The sequence below is a fragment of the Triturus cristatus genome, chromosome 2_2 (assembly GCF_964204655.1).
Source record: "Triturus cristatus chromosome 2_2, aTriCri1.1, whole genome shotgun sequence".
Classification (NCBI taxonomy): Eukaryota; Metazoa; Chordata; class Amphibia; order Caudata; family Salamandridae; genus Triturus; species Triturus cristatus.
The window spans coordinates 660842259-660857600 of NC_140582.1; the positions used below are offsets into that span (position 1 = coordinate 660842259).

Below are 15342 nucleotides of genomic sequence, written 5' to 3' on the forward strand. Positions count from 1 at the left end.
CGTGCCTCCCACTGCGCCTCCTGGACTCCTGTAATGGGGGAGTGATGCTGCTGCGGCTTGTTGCTTCCTCACTTTCACCCCCATCCCCCGATCCTGTGGCAGCGATTTGTGAGGTCTGCAACGCCTCCAGGGCACTGGTGACTGTGACCAATCCCCTCGTGAAGTCACGGCTGCACTTGGCCATCTCCAGCTGCATGGCCACCGAGGGCCTGCTGAGTACATGGGTGGCATTGTATAGCCGGTTCACTGCCTTGGTGTACCCATCCAACCTCCTTCTGTCCCTGCGCCTTGCCCCACATTCGCTTTCCATTTTGCTGCATAACAGCCAAGTCTCAACTGGGGTGGCATGGTGAGAAAAAGAATGATGGATTTAACCCAGATCTCTTGACTGGGGGTGAATGTTTTGATTTGTTCTGCATTCCGTCCATCAATTGTGTCTCTTTTGCTTTTTCACCCTAAGTGCGCCAGGTATGCCCAGACGTGGGTCCTTGGCTCACTGTGCCACTGGAATCCAGTTATCCTGGCTGAAGAGGGGTGAAACCCCGAAACCGGTCCTAGGATGCTTGTTTCCGGTCCAGGGAGGACCTGACTTGGCAGTTCGGGCTGGACTGTTCTCATGAGGCACAGGGTCAAGACTGATTTGCGTGTGGCCAGGTCTAAACTGGGGTGGCATGGTGAGCAAAAGAATGATGAATTTAACCCAGATCTCTTGACTGGGGGTGAATGTTTTGATTTGTTCTGCATTCCGTCCATCAATTGTGTGTCTTTTGCTTTCTCGCCCTAAGTGCACCAGGTATGCCCAGACGTGGGTCCTGGGCTCACTGTGCCACTGGAATCAAGCTATCCTGCCTGAAGAGGGGTGAAACCCCGAAACCGGTCCTAGGATGCTTGTTTCTGGTCCAGGGAGGACCTGGCTTGGCAGTTCGGGCTGGACTGTTCCCATGAGCCACAGGGTGAAGACTGATTTGCATATGGCCATGTCTAAACTGGGGTGGCATGGTGAGCAAAAGAATGATGGCTTTAACCCAGATCTCTTGACTGGGGGGGAATGTTTTGATTTGTTCTGCATTCCGTCTATCAATTGTGTGTCTTTTGCATAACAGTCTTATGTCCCGCATGCCCTCAGCCATGGTGTTGTTGAGGCAGTATATGGCCTCCTTCATGTCGCAAATGTGTTTGTTGTTCGCCACCAACGGGCGTTGCATTGCCCTCATTGTTTTGCCTTGGATGGCGCTGCATTTTCAGCATCTTCCCCTCCAGACCTGCAAAGACACTGGACTCCTCTATCTCAGGACTGTTTGCCCTTGGTCGGCGACTTCCGGCACCTGTGTTGCCAAGCTCCATGGGGGACTGTGTTCCTACTGTGTGTCCATCCTCATCCTGCGGGGTCTGTTGGGCTCCCATGCTCTCCTTCTCTGAGCCCTCGCTCTCCTGGAGGCTAGCCACTGTGTGCCTCCTGGCTCTTGTGGTGGTGTTGGTGATGGTGGTGGTGTGACCTCAGCAGGTGACAGGACATCCTCCTCCAGTGTGTTGGGCTCCCTGGTTGCCACATCTGTCTCCCCTCCTGCAGCCTGGCACGATGGCTCACCTGTGGATACAGAATGTCCATTTACTCACTTGTGTAAGAGCATTTGCCTTACAATAAATTAATGACTGCTAATCTAACTGTCTGGCCCCCGCTTGCTTATCTACTGATGTGTATGACATCCATTTGAGTTCAGTGGACTGACTGCTATGCTATTAGTTGATTGGGACTACATCTCCCATGATACTTTGCTGGATATTGGCAAAGCATGGGCTGGAGTGGGATTCTTGCAGGGTAATTGGGGATTGGGGTTAGGGAGGGGGGGCACAGCATGCTGTGTATGCTTCTTACCTTGTCTGTTGGCTCCTGTGGCCGAACTGTCCACGTCTCCAATGCCACTGACGCTCTCCGGCTGGAGGGTGGACTCCACTATTTGTTCCAAGGCAGTCGGTGCAGGCGCTGTTGATGTTCCCCCACCTGTTTTTCTGGCTTGTTTGAGCCTGTCCTTGGCATGTTTCCTGAGATCGTACAAGCGCTTCTTAAGTTCCTCTATCGAGCGCTGGGTCACGCCGATGGCATTGATTTTCTGCTGGATCACAAGCCATATTTTCCTTTTTTGGGATTCGGGCACGTGCAGCGATTTTTTCCCAAAGAGCTGGTCGTGGTCCTTCACCACCTCCTCAATCAGTACCTCCAACTCTCTCTCAAAGAACTTATGTTTTCCCTTCCTCTCTCCAGCATCCTTTCCCTTCTCCTGTGTATCCATGGTATCTTTGGTGGGTCAGCAAGGTGGTTGCTGTGTAGCTCCTGGGGTTTTGCTTCAGCTCCCTACCTCTCCCACAGCTTCAGGTTCAGTGTAACTGCATGGGTGTGGCCACTTCCTGGTTGTGAAGCACAGCATTGGCTGATTCACAGGTTTGCGATTTTTTTAAATACCGGATTTCCTGAATACCGAATCGGTAATAAGGATTCGGTATTTATTTTAGCGGATATTACCGAATCGCTATCTTTTAGCGATTTTTTAGCTACATCGGGAATTGCGAGTTCTTAATAGCGATTCGGTAAAAATTGTTATTAAGAAGTCTCAATTTGGGTTTTACCTACATCTGGCCCATGGTCTGTTATGGTCTTCTCCAATCGAAATCCAGCATTCTCCGGTAAGCACATCTCCATGTAATTCATCAGGCGCTGGCTATCGCTTTCTTCTTATTTCAAAATGATCTAATTTCCTAACATTCTGATAGAGAAACATGTTATTCTAACTAAACACATTACATTAGTCGCAGGAGAAAATTATTATTTAAACAGGAAACTTTAGAACATAATGTGGCAATGCATTTTTAAATGTGTGTGCACATTATATTCCTTCAGTAAATAAATGAGGCTTTCAGTCAGTTCATGAATAGAGCTCTTGTTTAAAATAAAATTCTACCAGCAAATAACATGCTAAGGCTTCTGGGGTCAATCTGAGTGTCTCTATTTCACAGCATGTTTTACTATTACCTACAAGGTCAAATAAAGCTTCTTATGAGCAAGCTGCAAGTCATTAATTCTATTGAGCTGTCACTGATCTGGTAATTTTTTTTTAAATGTTGAGTTAATTTAATACAAACTATACACTACCACTGCACACATTTAATAATTATTGTAAGTTAAAAACACATTCTATAATTAAACAAAATCTAAACTAGTCACAATAACTATAAATCATACGGTCACATGTTTTAACATTTGAAAAGAACATGAATATTATGAAAAAGTGTCTGATTAATTGGCCTCTGAAGCCTCATGTTTTCCTTTTCTCAGCACAACATGTCTTTGAGTCATTTTTAAAAGCCCAAGGCAGATTGTTATTTTAATGTATTATGCAAGTCTGCTTTTATTGTATTTTTTTAAGTATTTCCTACACATGCTCCATTTTCACCTCTTAGTCTGGCAGACAATCACCCACAGATTCCTCTAGGAGTCCCCTGAGGTTTCTTTCTTTGCCACCCCAAGTTGGACAGGCCCTTTAGTACTGGCCCTGCTCAAGGTTCTCAGGGGTCAGGAATACACACCCATTTGAACAGTAATGGCCCAAGGCTCTGGGTCCTCTCTTCGATGTTCAGCACTGCCTGTCATCACCTATGGTGGAGGAGAAATCTATGGTGCCATTTTGGATTGCTGCCCCTGAAGGCTTAGGTGCACAAAATTCCATTGCAGAATGAGTACCTATGGTTATATGTAGTGTGAAACATCAGCTCTCTTGCTTTGATAGTGCAACTGCAAACACCAGGAAAAGCCTGACAGTACTGAAATGGAAAAAGTATGTAATTGCCTGTGCAGACAATAACCTATGCGGTACCATACTAAAATTTGGCATTGCCAGACATGACTTCTTTTTTACAGTCCCCAGATTGGAACTTAGGGATCTATGAGTATTAAGAAATCCAAAAAAACATGGAGTGATTTTATTGTGATATAAATATACTCACAATTACCTTCGTAGTATTTGATGTTGACTTTTAATCAATAAGTAGCCTGATAGTGCTTCAACAATTAGGTTTCCTTGGTGGATTGCTAGTCTAAGAAGGTGAACGTGTTAGAACACAGCCATTTTAAAAAACTTCTATCACAGGAGGATACATGCATCCTGTCAAGAGAAGTGTAAATATTGAATGATCAAGAAAAAGTTAGAAGAGAACAACTTGGCACAATATTTGTTCTGCATATATGGATGATCTCACTTTAATCATATATTGCCCCACAGAACTGTTTGGAAAGGGAAGATTTATGTAATTGCTTTGAGGTTGAACCTGAGGTTTGTCCGGTTTCCTTATGTGGAAAGCATATTAGTCTCAGATACATACCTATTGGTTCCACTTGTTCAGCAGCTGGTGTATCCCTCACCACACTGCATCTTCGACTTGTAACATCTCCAATGAAATATAGCGCATGAGCTGTAACTTTGTGAGAACCCAAAACTACTCAAATTACATGATCGCAATAACTAAAAGTGTTGTATGCCTTACTCTCTGATGTCTGCTGGCTTTTCACTGATGTGATTTGCATGAAGGACATACATAATGTATATGGTCATAATAACAATAAAATATATCAATTGCTTACTGTTTTCCAATAAATAGCAATGATGAAGACACGTTACCTCAGGTCTGTTTGTCAAAAAACCTTTAATTAACAGCAGAAAATCAATTTCAATTGAAGCATGTAAATCATACAAAGTTGGCAGAAAAAGGCAATTTGTGTAGATTACGAGTTATTTTTACCCACTCCTTTATTTCTTCATACCATTTACCATAAGTTGGCAATTTCCAAGAAAATGGAAATAGTAGGTTATCATTTCAATTAAACACCTTGTCATATTTTAATTCACTTGCTGATTTAATAATTTGAACACAATTAGAATACTCCCTCTAAATGTGAACAGTCAGTTACATCATAGCAAACTACAATTGGCGCAATGCACAGGCTAGATAGAATGCCCCCATCCTTTCAGCAGATAACCTCGTTGAGTGGAGACTGTGCCTCATTGGTTTGGCACAGCTTATTACAGAGTCCGGCTACCACTTCAGTCTGACGGAATTTGATTCAAGTCAAACTGTATTGCTCTCCGGTGGTTTATTCTGTAGCCTATTATATTATTCAACTTCCCAATGTTTAGCTATTTATATCCATATGCAGTGGCGACTGGCATGACTCGCAAGTGGCGGGGAGGGAAGGGCCGTGGGTGCGAGGTTAAAAAGAAATTTACAACACTTTCCTTGCTGCCAGTCCCACAGCTGCGTCTCTGCTCATTGCTCCTGGTCTCGTTGTGGGACAGGAAGCCAGGCTCCCTTGACCAATCACAGTGCTGCATTGCAGCTTTGTGATTGGTAGGCACCCAGGCTCCCCTGGCCAATCAAAGCTGCAATACAGCATTGTTATTGGTTATTTTCTAACATAAATTCGAAAGAAATGTTCTCAGCTTCTAATTATCTTAATGAGACCAAGTAAACAAGTGAGTTTCAATGATGAAATGAAGAAATATGAAGACAATGAAAGAAATCCGTTCTCGGCATTTATAGAAACAAAGATTTATTTGGTCCAGTAACTGTGCTCTTCCCACAGACCAAAATTAATGCTTGTAAGTCCAGCTAAGGAGTGCAAAAAGCGTCACAGACGTAGATGAGATGAACTAATTTTACGGTCTGAATTGTAAATATGGCACTTCTCTCTTTCATGACGAACAAAACACTGTAGGCACTTCACATTTTTATCAGAGAGTTTCAAACTACCTTTCGAAAATAATATTTAAAAATATTACATGGATGTTTGCAACAACTTCTATTTATGGGTCCAAAATGGACAGTAAACCGAGACGTCATAAACCAATAAATGAATCAGCTGGCAAAGTTCCAGGATGTACATGTACATTACATATAACATCTACGTATTCTAATTTTTTAATGTAATTGGATAATGCCCATTTAATATAAGGAACACACATTTTAATAGAAATCTCAAAATACACAATATTTTTGTTTGTAATGCGTACATCGTTCACATGTTTCGGAAGAAAAATCAACGCTCAATATGATACATACAATTGTATACTACATTTAAAGGGGGGGGGACAAATATTTACTGTACATACTTATACATATGACTGTACATTATTGCTTTTTTTGCATCATTTTTAATTTTCACACCATAAAAAGCCTCTCTTGAATATAACACCTGATAACAGGGATGACAAAGAGTCGCAAAATTCATAGTCATTACACCTTTGTTGTATGCGGTGTGCTGTAGTCTTCAAAGTGAATCCCCTTTGATGTTGTAATCTTCATGACTGCTCCATTTAAACCATCGTCTTCTATGAGATTCATCAACCCTTCGGCAATAATTGAGGGCCTAGAGAAAAAAAATGAAATGTTTGAGTCATTTGTCATATTGCTTCCTGTACACAACCTGAACACGATGTAGAAATCAAAGCAATGTATTGTGACAGTCAGGCTTAAATCAAAGGCAATGTTTAAAGTTTTTAAGCTGTGCAAACGCACACTGTAGAAAATCACAAAAACACAATAAAACTCCACAATCAATTTTTAAAATGAAGAGACAAGTTTTATGAGAAAAGTAAGTAAAAATAGCACCAAACAGCACAAAGCGCCAATGTTGGTCTGTGAAAGTGGTAGACCTAGAACCATAGAAGATTTGAGGCCAACTGTGGTAGAACCCTGAACGGATACAACATGTGGATTGGTACAATGAAAGTCTGGAACTCAAAAATTTTCTATCTCAACATACAAATAGTTTTGGCATTTCTTGTTCAAATAAATCCTCCCTGATAGGGCCACCGCCAAAATTGTAGCCACCACTATGGAACAGAAGGCCAGCTACAAGTTTCAATGCAGAATGGGTCTCGGTCATTTTTTGGGAGGTGCTGGAATGATGCTGGAATGCAATCTAATGCCATAGAACTGCCACTCTAATACTTTTTCCTTCAGGCCACCCTGCAGCTCTTGAGCAAAAGATTTCAGAAGTTTCCAAACTTTATTCTGGTGCTTAAACAACCACAGGGGTACACTTCTAAGGCCTCAGGGCATGGCACTTAGAGATACTCATGGTATTAGGCTGACACAAACAGCAAAATACAGTACAGGTCCTGTTGCCACTGGTCAGCTGGACATTTCCAGGAAAAGCGCTCTTATAGCTTGTGCCCCTGTGAATATGCGGTCTCCAGGGACAGAAGTAGGTAACAAACCGAGAGGTGTGCTTTGATGAAGGTGTGACTACAAGCCCCACTACCCCTATTGTTGACCATGAGTCAATAGTATTGCCAAAATAGAAATACGGAGTATCATTAAGTAACCATATGTATTTTGTGTATACAAATTAGGTGTGCACTTCACTGTATCCTCATTTATAGGATTTATTAGGAGTGGTAAGCACAGGGCTGGACCCTGTGTAGTCCTGATGAAGAGCATGAAGGGGACAGCTCGAAACATATTGACAGGGACGCAATACTAGGGGAACCAAACTCATTAAGGTCAGGTTTCTCCCTGGTATTAACCCCTGATTTTAACAATATCAGCTTGGGGCGGGAATAAAATAGTAGCTCACTATATAGGTATTTTTAAGACTTATCTTCCTTCCACTCCACATCACTGCACCTCACATAGTCCATAACTAACTGCTCCTACGTAGTTTGCAAGTTGCAGCACGCCTCAATCCGTAGAGGATTGAGATTAACCCCAATGATGAAGCATGCCACCTAGGGGAAACCCTGGTGGGTGAGGGGTCTCTAGAAAAAGAGTCTTTCTTCTAGTAAGGTGATTACAACAAACTTTCATTGAATCCTAGTTCCCCCATAGGTTAGTTTTTTTCTCTTCGATATACTCGAGTTTTGTGAAACTATATACAGTAAGGAGGGTAAACCTAGCCTTAATCTCTACCTCCCCCAAATTTTTGGTTGCCCAGAGGAGGTCAGCCAACTGACCACCGAAGTCCTTATTGGGTCTCAGTCAGTTGGCCTAGTCCTGCTTTGAAATTATGCAGATCCAGTAAGTGTTCTGAGGAGGGTTCCCGGGGATTATTTACTCCTGGAACCAGCTGGTGGGTAGGGGTAACTCCTGAACACTCCCTAACCAGTGTAGGTAAATGTTCCCAGGGGCAACCCTACTCACTTTTTTCAGTAGTTCACGTTTGGTCTATTGCATACAAACCCACTGCGCCCACTCAATCTTAAAATTCAAGATGGTGAAACCTTTTTCTCCTTGTGCAGATCCTGTGTACCCATTCAGGGATGTGACTTGGGTAATGAGATGTCCCCTCCTCTTGTGTCCGGTTCTTTGGGTAGCTTTCTTCCTATTGGGTTTGATGCCAGCCTGAGTAGGTGGGTAAAAACTTTGACTTTTACAGGTGTCATTGAAGATTTAGATGTGACATGGCGGGCCCTTTTGCAGTAAAATTAATTATTGGTCACACCGCAATATTCTAGGCACTCAATAGCAGTGTCCTAGTGCTAGAGTTCGAGATCATCAGCAGGTGAAAACCCAAAAATTAACAATTGTGGGTGACCACACAGAAAGTGGTCCCTTTGCAACAGTTCTGGAAAGGTTCAAAGTGGCAACCCTTCAGTATATATGTTGCAATATAACAAGGGTACCCCTAATTTAGCTTCCTATATCAGGGTTTTAAAGTAAATATTTGTGAAAAAATATATAGGAAACAATTGTTAAAAAGGTGAGGTAATGTACAAATCAAGGAATAGAGACACTTTTTTTAAATTCATTGACCAAATATGACTACAAAGAGATGAACTGGTTTATATTTCTTTCTTTATTACTTGTTATTGTATATCTTTGTATTAGAAAATTATTTCATTTTTTCCAAAAGTTTTTACATTTCAAAGACTCATATAGTGTCCTAACACATCTTCTCTAAGCCTTTCTTTGTTAACATATAGTTTTATGAACACAATATTATTGCATATTCCATCAAACAATTACATCACAGCTTATATCAAACAAAAAAAGTGAATATTAAACATGGCTTTATTCAGTCTACGCGCGTTTCGGCGTTCAGCCTTCCTCAGGCGGCCATGATATTCATAACTCCTATAACATAATAGAAAAAAGAACAATCTATAACAGTTTGTACATACCCAATCACTCAAGTGCACATTTCATTAAAAAAGGACCTACATCGACCCTATACATATATACATTTATATACATATTATTTACAAAAGACAAACAACAAACACATGCCATCTCCAATTGCACTAACAGGACTCAAAATAATTTGTTGATCGTAGTACATAACCTACTATGCATTTCACAATACTACATTATTTTTCCTATATTTAGCCTGACTGCTCATATGTAACGAAGGTAGACATAGAAACTGCCTACCTTATTTATATCAATCTTGCGTTCATACTTTTAGTTCATGAGACTGGGAACAAGATGTTCAGCATCAACCTCTTTTTATCGCTAACGGGTCAAAGACCGTCCCAGCGTTTCTATAAACAGAGATACCAGCCAACCATATTTAGTAATCCTATTTCTTTTAGAAACAAAGTCACTTAATCAGCACTGTAGGTGAAGCTAGTTTGGATGCCCTTGCTACATTCGTAACTGCATTAACGTGCTACTATTGTTACCCTTGCTTTTTCACGTCCCGGGTTTCAGATAGAAAGAATGCAAAATTCTCCCTACTTAATAGATATTGGATAATATCCTGTTATTTCGTTTCAAGGGTTGGTATTTCTGTAATGGGGCGGGCACCAGCGTGTCTATCGGGCAGTCACAATACAATCGGCCACAAATACTCTAGAATAGCAAAAATAGATACAAAGAAAAGGAAAAGGAAAAGGAAAAAATACATGAAGCTTTCAATCGCGATGCGAACCGCTAAAGTTACTTATGAATGTTGCAGTGCTAATTACACTTACTGGCAAACGTTCAGGTATTCCGAGTGCCCGTCATCTAGCTGTTCCCAAACACTTTTAAAGAAATGTATTCGTTTTTCTGATGTGTAACCGCGTCATCTAAACAGAAGCGCGTATAATTGATTAGTTCTGCTTTTAAACAAGGGCGTGCCGAAACCAAGTTTTTCCAACGGTTCATTCGATAATTAAGGAATTCTCAAGACAGCGCGGTACCATCACACTTACCCGGTCACATTCATGTGTTCCGAGTGCCCGTCGTCTGACTATTCACAACCACTTTTAAGGCGTGTCGTAATCTATTCGCCTTTCAGATATGCAGCCGCATAATCTAAACACAAGCGCATATAGTCAATTAATGCTACTTTGAACAAGAGCGTGCCGAAACAAAGTCTTTTCTACGGTTCGTTCGATAATCAAAGAATTATCTGAACAGTACGGTCCCATCACACTTACCCGGTTACGTTAGTCTTCCCTCACTCTCGTTTCGAAATGAATTGCCGAGGTAGAAACGGGACTGACCCTCAGGAAGTTCTATATATTCCCTAAACTCTTTGATGATTGGTCAAATCCTGTCAACGTGGGTACGAAGCCTCCAATGGCATGTATCCAAAGTTAGATACTAGTTATTTCATTAAAGGGATATGCATACCGACAATATTCTGTGTAGGGATCCATCATCTTAGGAAATCACCAGACAATATCGTTATAAAAATTATAACAAGCAACTGGTATAGTTATGAGAATACATTTTTTTGGCTAGCGAGGTTGAAAACTCTAACCGCATAGATGATAAAGAAATAGAGTCCCTTGCTATGCACCAAGCTGTCTATTTTGCTCACATCTCTGACTGATATCTTTGAATTTGGAACATACAAGTGTTTATGATGTCAAGGAGTCATTAACTATTATAGCGGATGGCTTGACTCCAAAACGAAATAACAGGATATTATCCAATATCTATTAAGTAGGGAGAATTGTGCATTCTTTCTATCTGAAACCCGTGACGTGAAAAAGCAAAGGTAACAATAGTAGCACATTAATGCAGTTACGAATGTAGAAAGGGGATCCAAACTAGCTTCACTTACAGTGCTGATTAAGTTACTTTGCTTCTAAAAGAAATAGGATTACTAAATATGGTTGGCTGGTATCTCTGTTTATAGAAACGCTGGGACGGTCTTTGACCCGTTAGCGATAAAAAGAGGTTGATGCTGAACATCTTGTTCCCAGTCTCATGAACTAAAAGTATGAACGCAAGATTGATATAAATAAGGTAGGCAGTTTCTATGTCTACCTTCGTTACATATGAGCAGCCAGGCTAAATATAGGAAAAATAATGTAGTATTGTGAAATGCATAGTAGGTTATGTACTACGATCGACAAATTATTTTGAGTCCTGTTAGTGCAATTGGAGATGGCATGTGTTTGTTGTTTGTCTTTTGTAAATAATATGTATATAAATGTATATATGTATAGGGTCGATGTAGGTCCTTTTTTAATGAAATGTGCACTTGAGTGATTGGGTATGTACAAACTGTTATAGATTGTTCTTTTTTCTATTATGTTATAGGAGTTATGAATATCATGGCCGCCTGAGGAAGGCTGAACGCCGAAACGCGCGTAGACTGAATAAAGCCATGTTTAATATTCACTTTTTTTGTTTGATATAAGCTGTGATGTAATTGTTTGACCGAATATGCAATAATATTGTGTTCATAAAACTATATGTTAACAAAGAAAGGCTTAGGGAAGATGTGTTAGGACACTATTTGAGTCTTTGAAATGTAAAAACTTTTGGAAAAAATGAAATAATTTTCTAATACAAAGATATACAATAACAAGTAATAAAGAAAGAAATATAAACTAGTTCATCTCTTTGTAGTCATATTTGGTCAATGAATTTAAAAAAAAGTGTCTCTATTCCTTGATTTGTACATTACCTCACCTTTTTAACAATTGTTTCCTATATATTTTTTCACAAACCCTTCAGTATATATCCTCTCAGCCGTTCAGTTTCAGGAATGTCTATTCTCACTGAATTTGAAGAACTCCTATTATCACATACAGATACGTCCACATCACAGACTGTGTTAAAGATTCAAAATTGAAATACAAAATTTTGAATTAAAAGTAATCCTTTTTGGGATGGTTTCCTGTCCAAGAGACTATAGCAAAAGAGTGATAGTGGCTTTTTACTGTGAGGGCATCCATATCTATCAGTGCTTAAATGACTGGCTTCTGGAGGGAGGTTTCCTGGAAGCTCAACATTAGAGACTGCATTACCACCCCTCCTAAACAGACTTGTTATCTATGTTAAACCAAAGAAATCTGCCTTTTCCCTGCATATATTTCCCCCACTTGTAGGATGTACATATCCCCAATCCACCGACATCCAAGAGATGATTGTAATGTTTTCCCACTCGCACATGATGCTGTAAATGGCACTGTGATTCCCACCTAGTCGTTTGTGACCTATATACTAGAAGAATACCCCATTTTGTTAACTAACGTTTACCAGCGCTTCAAGACGTAGCTTCCCGTGACATCCCTGGGTACTGACTACTGCTAATTTCCCATATATTTTCGCATATAGTGACTCTCTCATTACCCCATTTGAGTCAGACATCCTTCTCCCTTAACCCATTGAGCTATATCCTTATTACAACTTAAAGCGATTTTTTGCGTCCCAGCACGCAGTGCTTCAACGCACTACATTACTTTCGCCATACTTTCCGTTGGACGTTTGCCTTGGGGTCTGTCACTACACCCGCTCCTAGCATTATTGGGATCTCTATCAAATCCTTAGCCTGTTCCTTAGCATTCGAAGCATTACATTATTATGGTCCATCCCTTGCTTACATGCAATGGGACATCGCTTCCTACCTTAGAGTTTCATTCGGAGGGCTACGTGGCTTATGATAAGCTGGCTGAAACTGGCACCTTTGTTTCCCACATGTTATAATCCTTGGCTCTGACACTACAACATCATATTTCTTTGCTTTAGGAATAGAGTTACCAGTCAAAAAATTCTGGTAAGCGCATTTATACTACTTATGGTGATTTAAAGCTATGTATTTCGGCTATTGAAACCTTTACCTTTGATTTTGCAACTCTAATACATTTATACTTTCCTTCTTCCCTGTTCTCTATTATGTTACACTAACCCTTATCATTCTGCATTACAGTGAGGTTATGTCAGCTTGTGTTTTTGCAGCTCCAACATCTTTGCGCAGTTCTCTCCGGGCACACTGTCCTTATCTTGCTCTTGTGCATGTTACACTTACCATTGTCATTCTGAATTACAGTGTTGTAATGCCAGATTGTGACTCTTCAGTTCCAGGACCTTTGGCACAGCTCTCTCTATGCCACTCAACAGTGGTTATATAACAGTTGTGATTATATTGTGAGGCGGAATTTGTTCAATTCTTGAAATGTCGTGATTACGTCAAATATGTGAATCATGAAACATGAATAATTTGCTGTTGTGTTTGTATATCTTATAATTTTCCTTTTTCCCCTTTTTGTTTTGCTTGCACCATTTCCTACCCTTCACTTTCCGTCCTTCCCTCTCTTTCCCTTTCCCCTGTCTTTCGCTCTCCCTAATACAACCATAGTACGACCTTTCTTATCTTACTTGTCTGTTCAAATTTCTACTTTCCCTCACTGCGTTTTGTTTCTAACCGGTGATTCAATGTTACATTTGCACTTAAATCAGCCTTGAAAAAGCCCTCGGCCAATGGGCCATTTGGGCGAAACACATGTCGGCTGTTTTTGTTCTATGCATGAAAATAGAAATAAACCCACTGTGTTTGAAATCTAACAAAGAACTTTGGAAATTATTCCTCCTACAAAACACCAAATTAAGAAGGCACAGCCCTCCACCTACTACACAATTCATTTCTATATCTTACATAGAATTTAACTCACTCCCAGCAGGAGTAATAGGTATTATCATGCCACAAGAGTGGTGTGCATGAGGTGTTGGAAGGTGGGAGCGGAGTTCTTGCATATATTCTGGGATTGTCCGATGCACTCTTCGCCAATGCACTTTACTCTGTAACACTTAACTCTATGCCCCTGCATTCTACTTCTATCCACGGTATGCTACTCTAATCTACTGTACACCACTGCACTCTGCACCACTTTACTCTACACCATTACACTCTATGCCACTTTACTCTACTCTGAAGCAATCTACTCTACACCACTGCACTCTATGCCAATCTATTCCACTCTGCACCACTCCAGTCTGTGCCACTGCACTTTATGCCACTCTACTCTTAAACACTGCACTCTGCACCACTGCACTCTACACAACTGCATTCAGTCACTGCACTCTGCGACACTGCTCTATACTCTGCATCACTGTTCTCTACGCCACTCTACTCCACCACTGCACTCTGTCACTGCACTCTATGCCACTGTACTATACTTTTCATTACTGTTCTCTACACTACTGCTCTCTATGCCGCTCTACTCCCCTATACACCACTACACTCTATTCTACAGCACTGCACTCTCTGCCACAGAGTTCTATGCCACTGACTGCTCCACTCTATGCTACTCCACTCTATGCCACTGCATTGTAAGGCAGTGTACTCTATGGCACTGTACTCTACTCTGCACCACTCTGTGCTACTCTAGTTCTGATTGGCTGTTTGGGCTAGGGTTCTGATTGGTTACCAGGGCTAGGGTTTCCTATTGGACTTGGGGATTAGTGCTTTGGTTTTGATTGGCTGTTAGGCATAGGGCTGTGATTGGTTAATAGGGCCAGGTCTCCCATTGGCTCTAGAGTTTAGGGTTAAGATTCTGATTGGTTAGGGTTGAAGCTAGGGTTCCATTGGCCAATAGTTCAATTTTAAGCATGGAGGTCAAGGCACCTCACCCTGGTTCTCAAGGCTAAGGGCAGAGAGGACAAGGATATTTGCCTGTTTGAGCTGGGTGGAGAGAACAAGGGCAGCTTCCTTTTTGGGTTGTTCGAGTTGGGCCAAGGGCCAGAGATGCTTCCCAATTTTCACTTATAAGCTACCATCTTAAGCCCTCCACATCGGCAACATCCACACACAATATCAGCAAAGGCATTCTACTCATGCACCACAAATCAATTAATCAATCAACCACCACAAACAAACCTCATACAGATGTTAATGTGTATTGAACCACTACAAAACCTCACAAACCACACCTACACATGCTTCTACACCTACTACAACACTATAGCATCTGCATACTCACACAAAACACAACTCCTGTCCTATACCACTAACACATCCACACATCACCAACACAACACAAAGCCACATTATACATAACTTTCAATGCATCCAGACACACACTCCCTGTTCAAACAAAACACCAGCTCTATCCTCTACTTGTTCCTAACAGA

General features: G+C 41.1%; 1 protein-coding gene across 1 annotated transcript in view; it reads right to left on the minus strand.

Annotated features, from left to right (window-relative positions):
- Window positions 1-4678: 4678 nt before the first annotated feature.
- Window positions 4679-15342, minus strand: part of HPGD (15-hydroxyprostaglandin dehydrogenase) — a 354979-nt gene continuing 344315 nt past the window's right edge. Inside the window, exon 7 of the mRNA XM_085641853.1 lies at window positions 4679-6415. Within this exon, the coding sequence (XP_085497979.1) occupies window positions 6283-6415 (133 nt within the window). The 3' untranslated portion in view covers window positions 4679-6282. The remainder of the gene's footprint in view (window positions 6416-15342) is intronic.